At 36.2% G+C, this 22,719-nt stretch overlaps 3 protein-coding genes and 1 non-coding gene across 15 annotated transcripts in view; 2 read left to right on the top strand and 2 right to left on the bottom strand.

Moving 5' to 3' along the window:
* Positions 1-577: 577 nt before the first annotated feature.
* On the bottom strand, positions 578-10,559 carry LOC113092903 (sentrin-specific protease 2-like). 2 transcript variants are annotated; one of them, XM_026258675.1, is made up of 17 exons: positions 10,199-10,559; positions 8,904-8,959; positions 8,691-8,797; positions 8,515-8,593; positions 8,248-8,332; positions 6,085-6,244; positions 5,902-6,008; positions 5,728-5,816; positions 5,581-5,632; positions 5,406-5,484; positions 5,030-5,179; positions 4,485-4,616; positions 3,294-3,500; positions 3,025-3,104; positions 2,729-2,813; positions 2,026-2,121; positions 578-1,943 (listed from the first exon to the last, which is right to left on the bottom strand). In XM_026258675.1, the coding sequence occupies exons 1-17, from the start codon at positions 10,363-10,365 to the stop codon at positions 1,878-1,880; spliced, it is 1,797 nt and encodes a 598-aa protein (XP_026114460.1). In that variant the 5' UTR covers positions 10,366-10,559; the 3' UTR covers positions 578-1,877. The 2 variants fall into 2 exon arrangements, with proteins under 2 accessions (XP_026114460.1, XP_026114466.1); XM_026258681.1 differs by having other exon boundaries at positions 6,085-6,241; positions 10,199-10,558.
* A 635-nt stretch (positions 10,560-11,194) lies between these two features.
* On the bottom strand, positions 11,195-14,977 carry c6h21orf58 (chromosome 6 C21orf58 homolog). Of its 4 annotated transcripts, none has more exons than XM_026255756.1 (9): positions 14,490-14,977; positions 14,289-14,346; positions 13,922-13,995; positions 13,549-13,737; positions 13,229-13,340; positions 12,601-12,746; positions 11,951-12,138; positions 11,488-11,528; positions 11,198-11,387 (listed from the first exon to the last, which is right to left on the bottom strand). In XM_026255756.1, exons 1-8 carry the CDS (start codon positions 14,544-14,546, stop codon positions 11,495-11,497), a joined length of 858 nt encoding a protein of 285 aa, XP_026111541.1. In that variant the 5' UTR covers positions 14,547-14,977; the 3' UTR covers positions 11,198-11,387; positions 11,488-11,494. The 4 variants fall into 4 exon arrangements, with proteins under 4 accessions (XP_026111533.1, XP_026111541.1, XP_026111538.1 ...); XM_026255753.1 differs by having other exon boundaries at positions 11,199-11,387; positions 11,482-11,528; XM_026255748.1 differs by lacking the exon at positions 11,488-11,528 and having other exon boundaries at positions 11,195-11,387; positions 14,307-14,346.
* On the top strand, positions 12,167-12,238 carry trnad-guc (transfer RNA aspartic acid (anticodon GUC)). The gene has a single exon. It is a non-coding gene; the product is annotated as a tRNA-Asp (tRNA).
* Positions 14,978-15,267: 290 nt separating the features above from the next.
* Positions 15,268-22,719, top strand: part of LOC113092855 (pericentrin-like) — a 46,142-nt gene continuing 38,690 nt past the window's right edge. For all 8 annotated transcript variants that reach the window (XM_026258660.1, XM_026258635.1, XM_026258669.1 and 5 more), the window contains exons 1-3: positions 15,268-15,490; positions 17,932-18,105; positions 21,943-22,110. In XM_026258660.1, coding sequence (XP_026114445.1) covers positions 15,443-15,490; positions 17,932-18,105; positions 21,943-22,110 — 390 coding nt within the window. In that variant the 5' untranslated portion in view covers positions 15,268-15,442. The remainder of the gene's footprint in view (positions 15,491-17,931; positions 18,106-21,942; positions 22,111-22,719) is intronic.

Here is a 22,719-nt window from a genome sequence, read left to right as displayed (position 1 = left end):
CTTTGATTCCTCTGAGGTGTGATCTCCACAAAACTTAAAAGGCTTGCTTCTAGTCTCTTCTCTCATCACCTTCCACTCTGTCAGTGCAGCTGCACACGGCAGGCCTCAACTACTTTTGTGCACATATTACATGAGGCTCTTTCAGGATCTGATCTAACTACATGCTCTTAAGCAGTACTGGATGAAACTAATTTTCTGTGGCTAAGAAAATAGAATTTCTTAAAGAGTTTTAATGAAATTACACTGGATGTTTGCTGGACAAACAGATTAGATGATGGCAATTTAATTCTGCTGCAGTTACTACTGGCACCTGATATAAATATTTGTATTCAATCAAAATTAATTGTAATTATTTATATACATTCCTTTTTGAGCCAACATTCACCCCAAACATTTGAACAGTGGTGTAACCAAATTGGCCATCAAATGTTTATTTAGGTTTTTAATTGATTTATGTTGTACTTTAATTACCCATTTAAAATGTTTCACAATTTCTTGAATTTGACCGGAGTAGCTCTCTCTCTGTCTATATTATAATTGACCTACGGTACTTTCTTACTGGAAGACAGAAGACATGTTTTTTTTTTTATTCACATCTTTATTTCTTACAAAAATAATGACCAAAATTCTGCATTAATGACATGAAACGGCTCATTTGCAGCGGGTCTTTTCATTTCCTGTATTAAAGCTTACATCAGAACTCCGCCAGCTCATCCACTGCCAATCCAAACACTCTCCATTCTCACACACAAGTCCACTCCAGGATATGCACTCAACCAGAAGAGCCACATAGGACAAATAAATATAGATTTTTCTTTTTTTTATACTTCAAGTGAATTAAAGCACTTTTTGATCCTGCATTTCTGGATGAGGGAGGAATATTGCAGAAATGAACCACTCAAATGTCCGTTTGGCACAACTTCACTGTTCCACATTTCCAGATCAATATTAATGTCTAATACAGCCATTGGGATTATGAACATATAGAATCTAAAAAAAAACAAGACCAATGCACTCCCCTCCTAGTCATCCAACTCTGTATTTACTTGGGTTAAGCTCTGTTGCTTTCCTACACACAGATAACTACAAAACAAACTTGTTCAAATGCTCCAGAAACAGGCATGAAGCCACAATATTTTAATGGCTTTAAAATGAGATGCTCTGGGAACAAGGCACTTGGAGGCCAGGACTATTTAGAGACACAAAAGAAACAAGAGATCCACTGAATACTGTTGCTTTCAGTGCAAGCACCATCATCTCCATGCACATCAAACCTTGCTATTAGGATGCTCTGACACTAATGGGTAACATTGTAGGTTTTAAAACACAAGTCTTGACATACTAAGCAGACATCACTGCATCTCATTCAAACAAAATAAATATTCATATCATTCCTTATTAATGCACATATGATGTAAAAAGAGATACGTAACTATAACATCCCCACGCCAAGAAACTCTTACAGAAAATAAGGTCCATTTTGTAACTTTAGTCCCCCATCATAACCAAACATGGGAAGATCACAGCTACTTCTGTGAGTTGGGAAAGTCTCACAGTATAACCTGTCGGGGGCGATAAGACTACATTCTTGGAATGAGACTCTAGCCTCAAACGCTAATGAGGCTTCCACCTGCTCACAGCCCGGTCCAGTGTTCTGCTCACATTTGCGCTTCTAGTGTTTGGATTCGTACAGTAGGGATTGGTTATTAGTGCAAACAAACCCAGCCTAAAACCAGCAATCCACTGTGTTAGAAAAATTGCGAGGAATTCTGCCAATATAAAGCCAAATGTCTCTAGAAAAGAGCAGAAGGGACAGATGAATGGTGGTCCTGTGCTTTGGTCAATCGGATTCAGTCAGTACGACATTCCCAATGCTCCTACAGCAGCAGCTTTTGATTGAGGACCTCCCAGATCATAGCTTTCCTGAAATATGGCATATGATTCTAGAAAGAGAGAGAGAGATGCATGTATTATTGAGACATGTATTAATATGCATGTGTTAGTCTGTGTGTGTACACAAAGTACCTGTCTGAATGTGAGGTTGCGTCCTCTGGAGATATAATCAGCATATTTGCATACGAACACACCACAATCACTCCCATTCTTCTGCTGAGGGATCTCCTACAAACAAGAATTAGAACAGAGCTGAGCTCTTACATTATTAAGACAGAATGAAACGTAAACAATGTAATTTTTTTCCACAGCAGTCAAAATTAAAATTTGGAACCTGGAATATTGGTTGGATTTCATTTTTATAAATGAAATTAAGTGCAAAAAAAAAAAGATCTATTATATTTAAGTAAAATTACACACACACACAAAAATTTTCTGTTCCTTGAAAAAAAATAAAATAAACTGAAATAGAAAAAAAAATTATTGGAAAGGTATTTGCTAAAGCCAAGCTTTTTAATTTTAGTTTAGCTTGAAGTACTAAAATAGCTAAACTAAAACTAATGCAAATAAATCAAAATGAACAAAATTAGAGACATCAAAAAAAAAAAAAAAAACTAAAACATTTTTTATAATTCAAAATATAAAAATACATTTTAAACAGTTCAGACTCATACTTTTTTTTTTTTTTTTTTTTTAAATAGCACTGTTCCATTTATATTTATGTTGTGCCCTCTTGTGGACCTATTTGACAATGTTGATTTTTTTCTGGTGATCACTGAGTTCTTGTAGCTTTAACCCTGAAATATTACATGTGTACATCTATACATGTGCTTACAGAAGGTCGTAGACTGCTCAAGGTCCACTTTGACGTGTCCAAATCTTTGCCCTTCTTCACCTTGAACTCCTCTTTCAGATAAAGCCTATTGGACAGATACAGTCATTAGGCTAATAATATAAACAAGCACAGTCCCCTTTGAAAGCGCTAACTTTAACATGCATACACTTAACCTCTTCAGCACAAAAGCTAAATTACACAACCCCTCATTTTAGCTACACAGTACATGCTGCACAGTATATCCAGTATGATGAATTATACATAATTAAGCACACACGTTGCACATTATCACTTACAAAATCATGTTGCAGATGTCATCATGCCTCTGACCCATGGAATCATATGATCGTACAGCCTTTGATTTGAAGTCAACAGCCTACCATGGTAAAAAGAAGAATTACATTACACACAAATCCAAACCTCATAACACAAACACACGTGAATTATTTTATTTGCTAATGAAAGCCAATCAACAATCCAATAAATGTCTTTTTTACTGTGCCACAGTTAAAGTTCTAAGAGTTTCTAATATTTGAATTTATGATACGTAGAGTTTATTACTCACAACAAGGGACCAGTGAACGCCCAGGTGAAGGGGGACCAGAATGATGTCATACAGGAAGAGGTCTACAGCCTTAGTCCACCGCCGTACTGCAGCATGTCCACCGCTATGCAACTTGGGAAAGAGGAAGGTACTGAAAGAGTAGACCTTCCTGCCCCCTACTTCCTGCTCACTGCGGGACATCACGAGATTCATGTAGAAGTTGATCACCTGAAAGGGACAGGGTTATAATTAGATTAATTATATGATCAATGTTTGTCTAATTATTTAATTAGAGAGCGGTCACAAATGACACAAATCCTAATTTAAGACTTTGAAAGACTAAAATGGAAACAACAATAGTTTATTTCATGTTATGGCCAGTAACCAATATAAAATTCTATAAATATATTTAATAAAAAATGACCACACACCACAAGTATATTTACACTTTATAATATACATTATGAAAGAATGACATATGTTGAAATTTGCTCAAGACTATTTGACATTATTATTAAGTTTTTTTTAATATGAACTTTCATAGAGCATAAAAATTCTTTAGTAATGTTTCATTTCATCCAAGTGAAATTAGCAAGCAGTTAAACTGAATTTACATTTGTTTTAAACGCAGAGCCAAGCGCGAGTCGACGCAGGTTGTGCACGTGTGTCAAGCCTCAACCATACAGCCAGATGCACTCGTGGAGATTTGCGATGCAGGCCCGTGCAAGAATAGAACCGAGCGTTACGAAACAGGCTGCATGGTTTTCTTTAGTTTTAATTTGCCTAACTATTGACCTGACACTGTAGAGGCCATAATCCCACTGTCTCTCTTCTGCTTTCCTTTTTCTTTTTTTATAAATGGTGGGCGTTTACACAGTTGGCTAGAGCAGAGCTGATTGGGGAGAAAGGAGGTACGCTCACTCTATTGGTAAGTAAGACTGTCACGCAAGGCTGCAATCATGCATATCCTCTGGAACAGAGTAATATCGCGTCCACATCACAGGCTTTTGTGATTAGCAAATCGCAACGTCTCAATACGCGATTTCAATTGGATTTCGATTAATTGCACAGCCCTAGGCAAAAGTATTGTAAAAAAAACAGCAGAAAAGTCAATATACAACTAAATATCCAATATCTGCCAATACTTAGAAGTTATCCAGTATGGTACCAATATATAGTGCATTCCTAAGAAACCTTTTAAAATGATGCTACCTCATCGTTGAGCCAGCTGCCCTCTTGCAGGGTTGCCAGATCCCTCTGTGTGATACGCAGTTTGAAAGCACTGCACAGAACCAGGTTTGGATCAGTTTGAGCAAGAGCAGCACTCACTTCCTGCAGCATCTCCTACATGATACAAAGACAACACTATGACTGAAAGCAGAAAGAAAGGAACCAATTTGACAGTGAACTGCAAGTGGAAAAATTTGCACAATTACATAAACATCATTAATTATATTCTGATCAAGTCTTCATTTAAAAAAAAAAAAAATGGGTTCACACACATTTCAAAGATATTATACCCAAGAAAAGACGACATGCTTTTCCTCCTTTCATATGCTCACTTTATGAAATAGAATTTGTAGCAATTAGGTTAACGTGTTTAATGTGACATTTATAAATCAAAAAATGACCAAATTCCAAATTAATACAGAAATATTCCTGTGTATGTATCTATAAAATATATCTTAAACACTGCTAAGCAAGCAACAACCAGACAAGAGTGTGGTAAAATAACTGGATTAGTTTGAGACACTAACCTTGGTCAGTCTGGGAAACTCCTCCTCACCGCGCCTCACTGAATCTGTAATCAGTTCAGATCTGGAAGGAAGCGAGGGTCCTGCCACTATTTCTTTCTCCTTAAGATTCAACCTGGCTTCAACCTCAGCTGACAGATCCACATCTACAGGCTGGACAGAGGGTGAGGAAGAGAGGGAAAAAATTACAGAACAGACTAATAATTATATTAATAATCATAAAAACAAAAATAATTATAAACCCACAGAACGTTGTTTTCTCAAATCATCTCAATCTTTGATTTCAAATAAATAAAGGATCTTCAGATTAATATTTTAATACTTGTTCATCTGTAGACATCACCTCTTGCATGACATGAAAAAGACCATAAGCACTTACAATTTTTCTTGCAGTTTGATTAATCAAGGCTCCTTCCTTTATGTCACTTGCTGGAGTGCTTCGATTAACATCTAGTGTTCTATAATGGATTTAAAAATAAATACATTTAAAAATCAATAAACGCACATTTGCATTTATTAATCAATAATGCTTTCGAACCAAGTTAAAATGTTACCTGTCTTTCGTTTGCATCAGTGGATCCCGCCACGCAGACATATTAGGTTTGGCTGAAGGCGGTTAAAAATGGAAGCAATACATCAGAAGTTCAAAATCATTTCAGATTACAGTGGAAAAGAAAAGCAGTGGGTGTAATTAAGCTCACCTCTGACTGGAGCAGGTCTGCTCATGTCAGTAGTGCGACTGATGGAGGTGTGTCCATTTGCCTTGTGTCCATCAACAGAGAAAGTTGTGCTAAAAATTTTAATGAACATATCATTAACTTTCTCTAGTCATGCTACACTAATTTTAAAAGTGTTCTAAGGGGTTACGCACGTACATTGGAGGCTTCATCCGTCCAAACGGCAATGGCTTGCTCTTTGAGTATTTCTCTGATGCCATCTCTACCAGCTTCCTGTAATGCTCTCGATCACTCTCTCTCAGTGCCTACTCAAAAGAGAGATGCTCAGGATATCACAGACATAAATTAAGTTTCCAGTAGATTAAAATTCAGTTTCGCTACCTCTTCCACGGTCAGGCAAGGTTTGTGTGTGCGGCTCGGCTGCTCCATCTCAGCCGGTCTTGTGCTTAGCCCGTGGGCGGCGCAAGACGGCACAAGCTTCAGGGATCTGCGCACCTCCCTGCCTTTGTCCTGCCTTCCCTTGTACAGCATTGCTCCACTGCTCCAGAAGAGAAATACACAGACATCAAAAGGACAAATCATTTTAGTATCAGCAACCACCCAGAATATGGTTAACAGTTACGAAGCAGAAGTATCTCAAAATAAGTTATCAAAATAAGACTTAGGATACTGTATAGTATATTATGTTTAATACTTCATTTGATAAGTAAGGTTTGCTTACTAATGTCAGAAATAAAGGCTTCTAATTAATTATTTGTAAAGACGCATTTATAAAATGAAATTCAGCTATCATTCAAAAAAAAAAAAAAAAAAAAAAAAAAACATGTGATGCTCTTTTTATTAGAACAGAAATGTACAAGCTCTCCTTTAATAGCGTAAAAATTTAGTCATTAAAACTTTATATTCATCCCATCAGAAAATGTAACCATTAATACAGTGGCGTAACTTTGCTTTGAAAAGTGGTGAGGAGACCGCGCAACTCGTTTTGCTAGTTTTTTTTTTTAAATTTTATTTAATAACCTAATTTATTTCGAACCTGGGTTTACAGTTGGAAAAACTGGTCGTTCTTTTGCGACTTACTTATTCAGTTCTCACGACCACAGTTTATTTTCATTCATTTATTTTGCTACAACATGCTATTAATCAATGCATGCTGATGAAATTTTATCATAGTTTATAGTTATACGGCAACGAAAGTGGTTAACATTCAACCCATCCTGTTTCATCAGTAGTATTATTTGTGATTTGAATTTTGTGAACAGGAGTTTCTCTTTTGCTGTGTTATAAGACCGGCTTCGGATGCTTTCACTGTCGCGATCTTGTCAGGTTTTACAATAAAATATAATTGTCTGTTTTGCTTACATCTATACAACTTTCACCTTTTAAGAAAAAAAAAAAGATGGATTCATTGTTATTTTAATTAAAATGCACAACAACTAGGCTATAAAAAAATTAAGACTCAACGACAAACTAGCTAAAACATTTATTAACAAAAACGAATGATGAGGCATGGCATAGGCCTACACTACAAGCTGTATTAGGCTATATAAGGACTAATAAATTACAGAACATTTAGTAAACACTGAGGAATCAAATAAAAATAAAAAATAAAAATAAAAGTGAGCCTCCATGACATAACATGGGGTAAACAGCGAATATAAGCTTTTCAAAATGAAAGCAAAACAAAAAGAAAAGTAAAACTAAATTTATTGTCGGTGACGGTGCTTGCACGTTTATCGCCCCACAAGAATACCAACATGTTCACCTTCTCTGGTTTTCGAAACGGTCTTTTACTTTACTTTAGCGTGTAGACCATCAATATTCGCGTCATCTTTCCTGCGCATACTTTCACGCTCCTGCTGATGCGGCGAGGATAAACTACGCTCTACACTCGAAGCGCTGCCCAGTTCAAATAAGTTGCTGTTTGAAGTCATATGCAACAGAAATCGCAGCTTTTATGCGTTGAACAATGCGGATGTTCGCGCCATTATAAGCTACTGCTCATAAAATTTGGTCAGTCGCAGTCTGGAGACCTGTAATTAATAGTAAACATAACAAAAACAGGTTATTATTATTTTTATATGAATAATAAAATAAATATAAAGAAAACTCGCCCACTCGATTTTGGAATATTCTTTAATATTGTAGTCCGTATGAAAAGGTGCATTTCTTTTAAAGGCATCTTTAGTAGAAGGCAGGCCTACTTAGCACAAAGAAGTGCTCCATTTTTAAAATAAAATGCTATAATGACATTACAAAAAGTGCGATAGCTGCAAATCACGTTGTTATTGCACTGCACGAGATACGATTTTTTTTTTTTTTATGTTATGAAGAATGATTTGTTGAACTTGATTTGTTGTATTCCCTTTAATACATACCTTCCGCAATATATTTTTCAATTACTTTCAAAAAGTGGTGGGGACATGTCTCACCCATCCCACACGCAAATTACGCCTATGCTTTAATAAGGTGAAAAATGACAAAAGCTTTGAAAAGACTAAAAAACGAAATTATATGACGAAAATATGACTAAATTATACTTACTCAGGTTTCCATAAAGCCTGGGGGTTGTGGTGGACATTGGTTGCTGTGCTTTCTTTATTTTTAAGTCCAATTTCTATCGGTTTATCTGAAGAGGAATAGTTGTAAATCATTACTAAACTGACAGACTGTAGATAGGTATAAAATAAACTTTATGTACAGTGCACAAACAACAACAATTTTATTGACCCCAAAGTTTAGCAGTAATGCATGTCTGTCAAATTTTTTAACAGATCACAAAGACACATGGGGCAGTGAGATCACACTCACCCATCCCGTCAATCTCAATCCACGAACTCAGGCTGTTGCTGTGTATGTCATCAATACCCATAAAGGCAACCCTGCCAACCTGAGCCACCAGTGAGCAAAACAAGACACAGCGCATGAAACCAAGGCTGTACAATGCATGCATTTACAAGTGCTTAGTAGTGATTATATGAACATACCTCTGTAAAGGCTTTCTGTTTTTCATGTTCTGCCTTTCTGTAGTGTTTTGATCGAAACAACCCTGCAATCCCTGCAAAAGTCTTCTTGACAACCCTGACAATCACATCTGTAGAAAAACGACAAAAATCTGAATGAAAGTCTTGATGGTAGGTGACTGAGAAATGTCAGTTAGGCACTGTTGTTTACATGGAAGAGCTAATCTAAATATTTACCATGTCTTGCTCTTTTGACCTCTGGATATTCGGTCACACAATCAGCTGAGTACACACTGCAACAGAGGACAAATTGAAACATTCAAGTCAGTGCATCAGATGCAAAGGACTAGTTCACTCAAAAATGAAAATTTACTCACCATCAGGCCTTCAAAGATTTAGATGAGTTTTTTCATCTGAACAAATTTGGAGATAATTAACATTACATCACTTGCTTACCAATGGAACCTCTGCAGAGAATGGGTGGTCAGAATGAAAGTCCAAACAGCTGATAAAATTAAAAACATCACAATAATCCAAAAGTAATCCACACAACTCAAGTCAATCAAATTTTCACAATTTCTTGTGAAGTGAAAAGCTGCATGTTTGTAAGAAAAAAGTCCAGCATTAAGACATTTTTAAAGTCAAACTATTGCTTCTAGCTATTATGAGTCCTCTATCCATAATATAGCTCTATCCAGTGAGTCATTTTGTCTGAATTAAGAGAGTAAAATGCACAGATCAAGCGCAATTTACAAGTTAAAACAGTCCAAAACAGTTATGTCGGTGTATTTTAATGTGAGAGGACAAGTGTACTTTTTTTTTTTTACTAGAGAAAGTGTTAAAATTATTGACTATTGATTATTAATGACTTGATGAATTTGTTCATTACAAACACTCTGCTATTCACTTCACAAGTCATTAACTGATGGGCAGCAGTTGTGTGGATGACTTGTGGATTATTGTGACGCTTTTATCGGCTGTTTGAACTCTCATTCTGGCGGCACCCATTCACTTTAGAGGTGAGAAAGTGATATAATGCTAAATTTATCTAAATCTCTTCCAATGTAGAAACAAACTCATTTAGATCTTGGTCTGAGGGTGAACGGATTTTCAGCATATTGTATTTAAATTAATAAATTCCTTTAAAAGTAATCAGACTCACAAGTGTAAAACAAACAAACAAAAAAACACATCACATAAAATTCATATAGCCGTCTTAAGTCTTTGATATTGTGCAGGCACAGATCTGTAATAATTCTTAATTCGTAAATTAACTTTATATTTCTCCTATTAATTTAGAGACAAAGACAGTGACTGTTTGCTAAAAGTAAATAGTCTATTGACGAATTGTTTACATTGGACTGATTTCTGCCCCCGAGGACAAATGCCACCACACTGCCTATTGTTCGTGTGAATGAACAAGTAACAAACTGACACCACAAAATACAAGACATTCGGTGTTATTTAAAATAGAAACCAATAGTAATTAGGTTTGTTCAGAAACGAGAAATACAAACGGACAAGAACCACACCTTTGATAGTTGCGTTTGGCGGGCCTACTACTGTTGTCCAGCCGCTGCGTGTCTGTTCCCGCGGCTCGAACTACACCGTTCCCGTGCTCACTAGGCCAAGCTGCGGACTTCTCACCAGAAAAAGGCACGAAGAGCGACGATAATCCGTCAACTATCCATTCATACATCACAAACCACCACGATGAATAAGACTCCACCTCGTTTGTTAGTGCCAGGTCTATACCATAGACGGTCTATACTGAAGATCTTGAAACCTAAAAATTGACCCACTCGTGTTTCAACAGCCTTCCGTAGCCGTACGTTTACTGCGTCACTGATTTGTCAAACGCGTCACCACAGTCTACGGGTCACAACAGCAATGCTCCTCGTTGGCTAAAAGCCCTCCCACTCTCCACTGCACACCGTCAGTTGGGGCGCTGCAGAGCAGCAAATAGTAAGTACTTGGTAATGATCTGTCACTGGGTTCAGTGCAAGAAACAATTAATAAAATTGAACAAACGAGATAATGTTTTGTTAAAAACTAAACAAAATTTAATTACTTACGTTTTATTTTTATATTAAGTGTATGCTGATTTTGAATTGTTGGTATATGAGTAAGGTGATTACTGATTAGTTTTACAGTTAAATATGTCGCGGGAGAAATCATGCAACCAATCAAATGCGCAACTGAGGATCACGTGTTTTAAAGCGGAATAAATATTGAGTGGGAGTGCTTGTTTTACTTATTGAATGTTCTGGGGGGGTTTTTTCACGGAAAAGTCATGTACAGTATTTTAAACAGCAACTACTTGACATTACATATTCTCCGTTTTAGCTTCATCTATGCTTTATATTGCGTAAGACAGCATTACAAAATATAGTCTATTTAACTAAAGCATGACAAGTAACTACAATGCAAAGACATGAAAAGTACATTTTAAAAGGGTCTGTTGTATGCAAAACAGCCACGACAACTACACACGTAAAAATTTTTATTAAACCGAGTACTCATTTTTAAAATATCACTGATATTTAATATTATATTATTTAATCCTTCGGTCAATACAACAACATAAAAAATCACAACAAATCCCTATAAATAACAATGATGTAACTGTATTGAAACTTGTAAATTAATGTCAGATATCCATTTCAATGTATCAGCTGTTGTTGAAGATGAAGAGGGATCTGTCTGCCCTTGGCAGTTTTTCTGGAAAAAAGGTAAAAGTGAAAAATAATCTAAATAATTAGGAGACCTTATAACATATTAGAAAAATATTTAATATTAGCGAAAAAGATAATACATTTACTGTATGATTATCTCAGAGAGTTCACCGCATCAATTCCCATTCTTCAAGGCAAAACAGGTTAACATGAGAATATTATGATTGTATGATTCACAATGACTGATCAGTGAATGTTTGAAACATTTGAAACATTGAAATGTAGCACAAAATACCCAATAATAACTAATCACGAGTTAGGAGAATGATGGCAAAAACATTAGTACTATACAGTATGTGTAAGATCTCACTGTAAAATCTCATGTATGTATGAACAACATTTTTATAAACACTAGGTATAAAAAATTATAAAGTTCAGATGAGGTCCTGCTGTAAACTAGAGACAAGACTAACCTACTGTAAGCAACTGGCCCCAAATAATTTCTGATCCATTTTTAAATGTATAACTAAAATAAAACAATGATTTTTAAAGGTTTTTAAATACATTTTTATCATTATTTATTGGTATTTTTACATTTATGACTCTTACGTGTTTAAGGGGGGCATATTTACAGGACCAATCACAGGCTGCACTGATGGCTGATGGTTCCCGTCTTGTCCTGCTGGCATCAAAGAGGGCCAAAAAGAGTAGCCAATTGGAGGAAGAGGTGGTACATGAGAGCCGTAGTGATGGTGATGATGGACAACCCCTCCTCTCATTGTTGAATGTTGAAGGTCCTGAACAACATCAAACACATCAGTTAACTCCTCGTTAGTATAGTGGACAGTATCTCCGCCTGTCACGCGGAAGACCGGGGTTCGATTCCCCGACGGGGAGAGCTAGTTTTTTCTGTGGGGAAGTCGTGGCCTAATGGTTAGAGAGTTTGACTCCTAACCCTAAGGTTGTGGTGTTCGAGGCTCTGGCCAGCAATACCACGACTGGTGAGACCCTTGAGCAAGGCACCGAACCCCCAACTGCTCCCCAGCGCCGCATCATAAATGGCTGCCCACTGCTCCGGATGTGTGTTCACGGTGTGTGTGTGTGTGTTTACTGCTGTACATGTGCACTTTGGATGGGTTAAATGCAGAGCACGAATTCTGAGTATGGGTCACCATACTTGGCTGTAAATCACTTTCACTTTCACTTTTTTACACATATCAGCATCATTTAAGTGGAATACAATATCTCTAGATAGTTACCTGCCCTGAATGTGAGACTAGAGGTGTGATTTGACTGTTGCTTCCTCCCGGGTACATGGCCATTGGCGGAAGAGCCTTCAGCATCATATTGTGCATGATGATCTGGTGCATCTGTGCATTCTGCATTAGCATCAACTCCACCATGTCTGTCATCAGAATAATAAAGAAGAGAACTTTTAGTCTAGTATAAATCTTGAAGTGTAGTTTAAACTCCATTTAGTACTCAATATTTTTTCTCGGCTTTTAATAGAAGATTCTTATTTATTAAAGTTGATACTACTTATTTAAAAACGCAGTGAAAAACAGCAATGTAAAAAAAAAAATTATATATATATATATATATATATATATATATATATATATATATATATATATATATATATATAACGTGACATTATAAAATGTTTTACTTTTGATCAATTTGTCCTTGCTAAATAATTTGCCCTTGCAAAATAAAAAACAAAATCTTTCTAACCCAAACCTTTTAACAGTAGTGTATTTGTTAAACAATAATCTTATAGTCTTGTAAGTAGTCTTTTGTGTGTCAGCATTATGTCCTAAATGTCAGCATTATTTTTTGCTTTTGTGTCGTAGTAAACAATAACTTTTTTCTGCTTTTGATGTATACCTTCTTTAATACTTCCTGATCTGTAGGGAAAAGTTTGAGGAGGTGGGAATTGTGCTATAAGAGGCTGTTGCTGTGGTAACTGATGGATAATGGTGGCTGGCTGTTGAGGAACCTTGTGGAAGGAGAAATACAAATTATCAGAAGAGAGCCAAAAACAAAGCATTGTAACAGACACATATTGTACGCACACAAATTGTTTATGTACTTGTATATTTGGGAACAGCTATAAATATAGCCATTTGATTGAACTGGTTTAGTTAATGCAGATATGCTTTGTATGATTAAACCAATATAACTAAAAGTGAGAAAACTTTTCATACGGTGTGTTGAATGATTTGAGGGGGCTGAGGGGCAAGAGGAGGAAGAGGAGCAGGTGGAAGTGCAGGTGGTGCAGTTTGGTGGATATGTATAGGAGGCACAGGCTGGAGTGGCCCACGAAGAGGTTGATATTGCTTATGAGATCCAGCCCATGTGTGAGGCCTTCCCAGATCCTCCATCATATTCTGTTCCTGGTCAATGCATATAAACATACTCAAATGCACACTAATATTTGTGAATTACATGATAAAATATTTCTATTGACTATTACATGACACTTTAAGATTGCCTTTGGTTTAATCACCTTAAAAAGCTAAACAGATAGAGACTCTTTATGTGCAAAGAAAATTTTAATATCATCTCTGTGAAACATACCCTCAGTCTCTGTAGGAGGTTTCTCTTCCGTCTCAGAGCGCTGTGTAATGCATCTGCCTGCCCATCATAACTTCCTGTGGAATCACAATATAAGACATTAGTCATACACGTTGTATTCTGCTTTTTTGGCATGCTCAACTGTTTTTTTTTTATATATTTCATGATAAGCTTTATTTATAAACTGTTGCAAGGAATACTATAGAAAAAAAGGCTTTTTGTCTGGCAACTTTTTTTTCTTTTCAGGACAGAATTTCAGCCAGAGAGGCAAAACACAATTCATTTCAATCATGTATATTGTTCCTAAACTATTCTCAAAATTCTAAAAAAAAAAACAAAACAAAAAAGTGGAGTACTACTGTCTGTGTACTTGTGGAAAACGCTGAACCTTCTCGTTCAATGTTGTCATTTCTCTCATTCTCCAGTCTCTAAAAATTAGCAAACAGATGATAAAATTAATCTTTTAATTGACAAGTGTGGTTTCATGATAGTATGTTGTCGACAGCAAAAGAGAAAGAATATATCATGTCAGTTATGTATAACTGAGAAATATCACATTAAGCCAACTTACCTTTTCCAACATTTTCAATCTGAGCCTTGTCATTTGGTCAACCACTGGGTCTGCCATTTTAAAAACACTTAGTAGAAAGGTTAGTAGTTAGTAGAAATTTAGTTATTGTCCATGTTTGCTGTAGAAGCGTCTGTTGTCAAAACAAATCTGTTTCAGAGATCTTTGCCCAACCCCTCAAGTTGCTAAGTTACATTAGAAATCCAGATAGAGGCGTTTTTGTTTATAGTGCACCCATAGTAGAGCATCACAAAAATAAAAATTACCAAAAGGTATACATTATACCTTTATATTCTAAATAAAATGTAATGATAACATTTATCATCTTATTATTTCGTATTTATAAAATTTATATTATCAAAGTGTGTTACATTAAATTGGCATAATATTCACAAATTATGACATTTTGCCTTATATTATCAGTAAAGAAAACAACTAGCCGTTTTAACTGATTAATCTTATTCACCCGGGCTTTTACCCGCGTCTTTCATTCGTCAATCACAAAAACTATCGGAAGCACGACTACCACAACAAATACAGAGCCTACGTAAGATGTCACTTCTCTCTATCCTGCTCCGCAATAGGCTCTAGAAGTTGTCAATCAAAGGATCATGCATACACACGCTTTCTAATTGGTCATTCAAGTCCAATGCATTTAAACGAGGGCGTTTTGAAAAGAGCAGACGTATTTCTGCAACAAGAAATGTCATTGGCTGGCAAGTTCACAAACTTTGTTTTAATAGGTTCTCACAGACTGTCAATCCGATAAGGGCGGGGACAAACACACTTCGCGGCCATGTTGAAATTACACTGACAGTTAGTCCTTAGGAAAATCTCTGAACTCACAAAACATTGCGAAAAACTTGTTTAAGGAGTTTTAAAGAAACACAGTTTGAGTCAGACTGGCGTCCCCTTAAGTGTTTCCATCATTCCCATGAAATTCCTTGATCCAGGAAATGGATCAGGATGAAAGGCAGAGAAAATTAGAGGCCGGACGAGCAAAGGTAATGTTAAGCGCTAACACTAGCAGAGTAACTTTACGTTGGATAGTTGTGAATTTGAATATTGTTTAATTAATCTTCATGTCTGTAATTACATGAACTACCAAATTTATTTAGGTGTTTTTTCTCGCTGAGAAGTACTTGTATTCCGGACAGCCACAGATGTCACAGTCACTCCCATTGTTCTTGGTGCACAATGTCTTATTATAAAACTTTTTTTGTATAAGGAAATACTCAGTCCGACTCAATTTATAAGTGTATATGTGCCTTACCTTCTCATAATTTAGTGTTGAGCATTTTTTATTATTATTAATATTAATTGAATGTCATAATGGACTAAATGGGCAGTGCACGTCGTTCAAATGCGTTGGTTAAAATCAGAATCCGAACGACCTTCTTCAGTTGGAAAGTTTGAGCTTTTTTAAGTTGTTAATATATAGCTTTGGGTAACGTATTTGTTTAATTTTAGTTAAAATTTAGGGTAAATGTTTGTTGACTTTGCATCGAAAAATAACCTTTTTTATGTCTATGAGGCTGTCTTATGTTGCAAATAAAGTTATATTTACTGAACCTGATACAGCTCTGTCTCTAGTGCAGCTCACAGGTATCTACAGTAACGTTATATATTTTGCTCAAGAGAGCTTTTACGGGAACTGCACTTTATCCGCAATGAGAGGAATCAGGAATAAAGTGGCATCTTTTCGTTTGTAAGGCGTTTCTTTACCTTCCTCCTTTTAAAGGACAAGCGCTTCAAATTATGTAAACGATACGATATTGGCTACATTTATTTACTAAATACGTTTTTCAATGTTGGATGATGATTTTCAGTCCACTGAAGAAAACTGCTTGTTATTTATAAAGAGACCTGCAGGAGGCACCACACGATTGAAACATCAACATTGCAGAATGGAGTTCAGGAATCTTTAAATGTAAATGTGTAGTCGTTTAATCACCCTTATGTTGTTTTTATATATATATATATAACCACACAAAGGTTTACTTTTATTGTACTAAAAACAAAAAAAAATCAAAGTCGTCCCTATGCCTTAGCAAAAAATTATTTTGTCACAATCAAGCTTTTATATTTTAGTGCAATTTAATATTTTTCTAGAATATATTTATCTCTAATTTGAGTCAAACTAGTGTATTAAGTTGCTTTTGGAATTTCAACAAATCCTCATCTACATCATGGATGTACTGGATCCATTCTTGTCAAACCCTGAATTTCGTCTTGTAACTTAAGCCACATGAAATGCATTAAAGTTCAAGCATCTAATATTTGTTAATGGGATACATCCGAACTGTTGTTTGTTAGCTTAAAGATTAACCTGTTCTAGAGAGGCTAGCTTGTTGCCATGGTCTTTGTTAACTAGATGGCAGTCAACTGTCTGCCCATAGCACAGCTGTGCTAACTTCAAGTGTTCTTTTAAAGTCAACATAAAAATCATACATTTATTAATAAGTAGTTATTTATATTTAATTAAGATGTGCACACCGTTTTGGTGTCCACTGAATGGTTAAGCCTGAATATAATATGTAAGTGGCTTTTCTAGATCCTGTTTGTGGCTTGTGGTCCCCTAGGCTCTCTTCATAACATCTTACGTGATTTGACAGTCAGTGGGCGAAACAAACTGATTCCCTACATGTTTATGAAAGCAGGTCAGATGTAATCCAGTGGAATAGCCTGCTTGTGTGTGTGTGTTTTCAGGTATATTCGCACTCTGATCTGGGTTAGGGGGTTATATCCGAGAGTAGCTTAAAGTTAGGTTACAGTATGCATGTGAAGGTTTATGTTGTATTCGCTCCTCCTCTTCATTTTTCCCTCTACATTTTGGTTTTCAGTGGGTTCTGCAGAGCACACCATTTCACTTGGTGGTGTTAATGTTCTCATGGACCTGCCCAGGGATCATATGGTGTTTTGTTTGGTTGATGGATTGCTGTCATGTGACTAATTTATCAGCCTTAGGGGTTATGCTGATGTTTGTTCATAGAAGTACCATTGTCATATTTGGTTTAGCAGGGCTCATTTGTGCTTGCTTTTAATCTGGAATAAGCTTCTTAAAGCAGCTGTGAGAAACCATCTCTTGCAAAGTTGTGCGTGTTTCAAGCCTCACAACATTTCCATGCTTGATGTTCAGGGATTTTCCAAAACAGGAAGAGGATGATGATTTTTAGAAGATGAAGAGCCTATCGTTTTGGATATCAGCCTTTTGAACCAGTTTTTGGGCTGTTGTCTTACATTATGGACCAAACCAATCCTTGAGATGAAGATAAATTTGCCTTATTTCATTTATTTAGTATGAAATGTTAGTCGTGCTGGAGATGTATCTGTTTGTCTGTTGACATGGCTTATGGTTAAAGCCCAGCACAATGCTGATCCTGTGTGCCTGCTATCTCATTCTGATGTATGTTTTTCTCTACCTGTCTCTCAACCTCTGGCGCAGCTTGCTCACTTTAGACAGCGACGGGCAAAAAGCGAAAGTTCGAGCACACAGAAAAAGACGCAGAAGAGGAAGGGCCAGACTGTCCAAACGGATGAACAGTCTGTGCAAGAGCGCCACCTAGAGGAACCACAGACAGACGATTGTCCCGGAGAGATCAATAAGGAACCCTCAGAGGTATGCTTTTAATTTTAAAAGGGCTATATGTTAGAATTTTCATGTGTTAATCAATTTTTTTTGTCAATGTGGCAACGGCTTGTAATGATTTCCTGGGTTGTTTATGAAAGCCTGTACTAGATTTTTTTTTAAGGAGTCAGGAAGTTTTTGACAGGAAAATCAAAATGATGTGTGAAGTTTATATGCGTGTCTGAAAGCCTCATGTATTAAATGCTTATACAATGTTTAGCTTAATGTTAAAAGAGCTATTCTTTACTGTAATGCCAATACATCATACAAAGAAAAGGGATTAATTCAAACTATAGTTTCATAGCCAGATCTATATAGTCTGTAGTCTCAAGTATACTTTGAGAAAACTATCACAACAGTGTAATTTTATTAGGCTACCTCATCTAACGTCATGATGCGGGAGAATTGCAGAGCTTGTGGAAACCTATCCACACTGCTATGATCAGATGCTTTCTTAACCACTGTTTTCTCACTGCTATTAAATACCTGTGTACGTGTGGACATGGCCTTAGAATAAGTCAAATTCTTGCACCGTGAATATAGCAGACCACTGAATAACATTGTTTATTGTAGTTACATGTGCACCAGTATGAGAATGAGCAAAAAAGTTGCTGGATGCAGTTTACTGAATTCTGTATAAAGCCTTTTGGAAGTTTTTCTTAAACTGACAAAAATGTTTCTTTGTTACAGAAGACAATTTATTTAAAGATGTAATACAAAGCAAGCACAAAGACAATTCACTTGACTTGTATTTTAAAGGGTTAGTTATTCGAAAAATGAATATTATGAATTATGTCATTAATAACTCGCCCTCATGTCATTCCAAACCCGTAAGACCTCCGTTCATCCCTTAGAACACAGTTTAAGATATTTTAGATTTAGTCCGAGAGCTCTCAGTCCCTCCATTGAAGCTGTGTGTATGGTATACTGTCCATGTCCAGAAAGGTAAGAAAAACATCTTCAAAGTAGTCCATGTGACATCAGGGGGTCAGTTAGAATTTTTTGAAACATTGAAAATACATTTTGGTCCAAGAATAGCAAAAACTACGACTTTATTCAGCATTGTCTTCTCTTCCGGGGGCCTGTACCATGATGGTAGCTGAACAAATTCAGAGTTACAGGATTAGTTTTGAGTTGACAAAACCAAACCTCTCCGATCCGGCTTTGTTAGTACCATGATGCTGTTCATCAACTTTCTTTGTCAACTCAGGCTTTGATCCTGAGTTTGTGGAGCTCATGCACATGAATGTGTGACATCACTGGCAAACAGCCAATCACAAGCCTTGCAACACAAAGCAAGTTTGATTTACTTCTCGCGAGAGACCCAGCGAGATTCAAAAGTAAAGGTTAAATGTTTTGCCTAAGGTTAGGAGATTGAAGAATATGACAAATTAAAAAATCATATAAAAAAAATAAAGGAGGACAAATAAAGTAAATAATCTTGCTCTTTCAGTGCAGTGACAAGTGAAACTTGTTAAATTAGTTTATGCATTTAAAAATATATAGAGACTCGAACATGTAAGGTCAGATTTTTTATTTTTTAAATAGTGCGATCTTTGATACTACAGCTTTTTTATATTACATGATCTGTATACATTAATATTTATTTAAAATGATTTAAAATAACTAATAACTGTTAAACTAAAATTGCTTTTGTGTAAATGATAAATAATAATAATGATAATATGAATCACAATAATTATATTAATCATAAAATGACTCAGTAATTCTCATTAAAGCCAGACTTCTATTTTATTTTTATTTTTATTTTTTTGCATTAGTGACCTTTAATTTAGAGCAAGATAAACTGGGGGAGTGTCTTTGTGTCAGACATGTGTCACTTGTCTCACATCTGATTGGTTAACCTTCAGTTTGAGATCTCTAACCCAGAACATAACCTGCCCCAGAGCAGGTTAGCCGTGCACTATAAGGTACCATGGCAACGAACACCGATTAAAGCCGAGCTACTTTCATAGTACCTAAAACCCAGGGTTGGCGGAAACTAAGCTGAAACATAGCTGGCTACCCACCTAATCCGGCTTCATGGTACAGGCCCCAGGTCTGTTGTGAGCGAGTTCAAAACACTGCAGTTTAGTGATATCTGGTTTGTGAACGAATCACTCGATGTAACCAGATCTTCTTGAACCACTTCAACAAATCGAACTGAATCGTTTGAAACGGTTCACGTCTCCAATAAGCATTAATCCACAAATGACTTAAGTTGTTAACTTTTTAAAAAATGTTTTTTTGATACTGCGAATGTGTGATTCAGCGTGAAGCAAAACGACACACAGGGCATCTGAACTGAACTTATTCTTTTGGTGATTGATTCTGAACTGATTCTGTGCTAGTGTTATGGGTGCGGGTAAACCGAAGGCTTGAATCAAGGGAATCATCGCCAATGAAGTCATTACATCGAGCGCAAAAGAACCGGTGAACCATTTTCTTCAATCGGTTTATTGAATCGAACTGTCCGAAAGAACCTGTTCACAAAAAACAACCGAACTTCCCATCACTACTGGTGATCCGAAAACCGATGCAACCGGTTCTTGACTCGTGAATGAGTCATAATCTGGCTCGGTTTGGTGTTCATCTTCAGTTCTGTCTTCACAGCAGTTCAGTCAGTGTACTGTTTGAGTACATGAATTATTCCGGGATATTGGTTTGTTTTAACTCAGAGGGAGTGTCAGCCACATTAAAAAAGTTAACGGCTTAAATCATTTGTGGATTAATGCTTATTGGAGATGCGAACCGTTTTAAAACGATTCAGTTCGATTTGGTGAACTGGTTCAAGAATATTCGGTTACATAGTGATTCGTTCTAGAACCAGATATCACAAACTGCAGTGAACACTCTCACAATAGACCCGGAAGAGAAGACAATGCTGAATAAAGTCGTAGTTTTTGCTATTTTTGGATTGAAATGTATTTTCGATGCTACAAAAAATTCTAACCGACCCTCTGATGTCACATGGACTACTTTGATGATGTTTTTCTTACCTTTCTGGACATGGACAGTGTACCATACACACAGCTTCAATGGAGGGATTGAGAGCTCTCGGATTAAATCTAAAATATATTAAACTGTGTTCAGAAGATAAACGGAGGCCTCATGGGTTTGGAACAACATGAGGGTAAGTTATTAATGACATAATTTTCACCTTTTGATGAACTAACCCTTTAAGACCATATCATTAAGGATCAAATTTTAATTTGAGATTTAAAAAAATTCTTAAAAAAAAAAACTTAACTTGCTACCCAGTGATGTTTTTTTAAACTAAATTGCAATATCAAGTTTTCTGACACTAGTCAGATGCAACATTACCAGTGATGCAATAAGGATAAAGCAGTATAGATGCTTTTTTTTTCTTAAATGCCAGATAAATTGTTTAGTTTTTATCAAGGTTCCTGATCTCTAAAACTGTTTTATTTATAAAGGTTCTATAGATGTAGAAAATGGTTATTATATACCAAAACATGGCACACATTTTTATTAGCATTTTTATGATATGGCCTCTTTATGAAGCCACTTCATTGTCTTTGAGGGCTTGGATACTTGGTTATGTGACATTTTTTTTTTAAAGGATCCTTTTCCAGTCATTTGAGTCAGAATATTAATTCGACTGAAAAACTTCTTTACATGTTATTTAGACGTTAAGGCTGCTATGTTGCATGCAAATAGCTCGTGCACACCAATACAGAAAATTTCAAATCTATAGCATGTATACTTGTGTTCCCCTTCTGAAAATAGGTCAGTTAGCATAACATGGCTAAGGGCAATGTAGTCATGGTAACTGTAGAAAGTATGAATGTTTGTCTGAACATTTAGGCATCATTCAGACCTGATGGCACAGACAGCAGAGTGGATGATGAAACCGATTCCCAGGAACAGATGTCCTCTTCTGGGTCTCTGGGAGAGTCAGAGCTGCTTGATCAGACAGAGGACGAACTTGCAGAAATGATTATAGTTGCACATACTGATAAAGAACAACTGAAGGTAAAACTTCACCCTTTAAGAAACACACAAGATCGATCTTACAATTGCAGTTATATTTTTCCATTGCTTTCATGCATGTTTGTTACATTTCTGCCCATCCATGAGATCAGAAGCAGAACAGGCACATTAGCCAAAAAAATAAAATGATATAAATTTTGTTTGCCAATAATTATGTATATATGTATGTATATCATTTTTTTAAGATGCAGTAATCCCAGCTCTGTGGAAACCATGTCTAACACTCTTTTCTCCGATGATGTTGTATTGAAAACATTCAGTTGAAATTTGAAGTGCATATCTGTGCAGCAATGTTTTTTCATTAGACCGCCATTATCCTGAAATAGAACAGAGAAAAAATATTTCCAAACTGGGTTACATCTGTCCGTTTGAATGGATTAATTCATGGTCATGGTTATGCACAAATCTAGAAACCTGAGGCAGAGATCTGCTTTCTGGAGCGTAGTGTTTACCATAATTGGTTTGCTTGAATTTTAGAGAATTCATTTTTAAAGCTTTGTAATGGTGCAGAGGGAAAGGAAGAACCAATTAAATTTCATGGATGAGGTTAAATGTATGCTTATTCGGTGCGTTCATTCCACTCACGGTTTT

The sequence above is a fragment of the Carassius auratus genome, chromosome 6 (genome assembly GCF_003368295.1).
Source record: "Carassius auratus strain Wakin chromosome 6, ASM336829v1, whole genome shotgun sequence".
Taxonomy (NCBI): Eukaryota; Metazoa; Chordata; class Actinopteri; order Cypriniformes; family Cyprinidae; genus Carassius; species Carassius auratus.
Note: the sequence above shows the minus strand (reverse complement) of the source record. Positions and strands in the feature narration are given on the sequence as shown.

Bases quoted from the DNA above. Each gene is read 5' to 3' on its own strand.
- LOC113092903 (XM_026258675.1), bottom strand. From the start codon at position 10,365: ATGTATGAATGGATAGTTGACGGATTATCGTCGCTCTTCGTGCCTTTT. The intron at 8,594-8,690 runs GTATGTTCATAT...CTGGTGGCTCAG, and splicing joins AACAGAAAGCCTTTACAGAG to GTTGGCAGGGTTGCCTTTAT. The intron at 5,180-5,405 runs GTAAGTGCTTAT...CCCTCTGTCCAG, and splicing joins ATCAAACTGCAAGAAAAATT to CCTGTAGATGTGGATCTGTC.
- c6h21orf58 (XM_026255747.1), bottom strand. From the start codon at position 14,546: ATGGCAGACCCAGTGGTTGACCAAATGACAAGGCTCAGATTGAAAATG. The intron at 13,996-14,288 runs GTACACAGACAG...GTGATTCCACAG, and splicing joins AGGTTCAGCGTTTTCCACAA to GAAGTTATGATGGGCAGGCA. The intron at 13,341-13,548 runs GTATGAAAAGTT...TCCTTCCACAAG, and splicing joins CTCAAATCATTCAACACACC to GTTCCTCAACAGCCAGCCAC.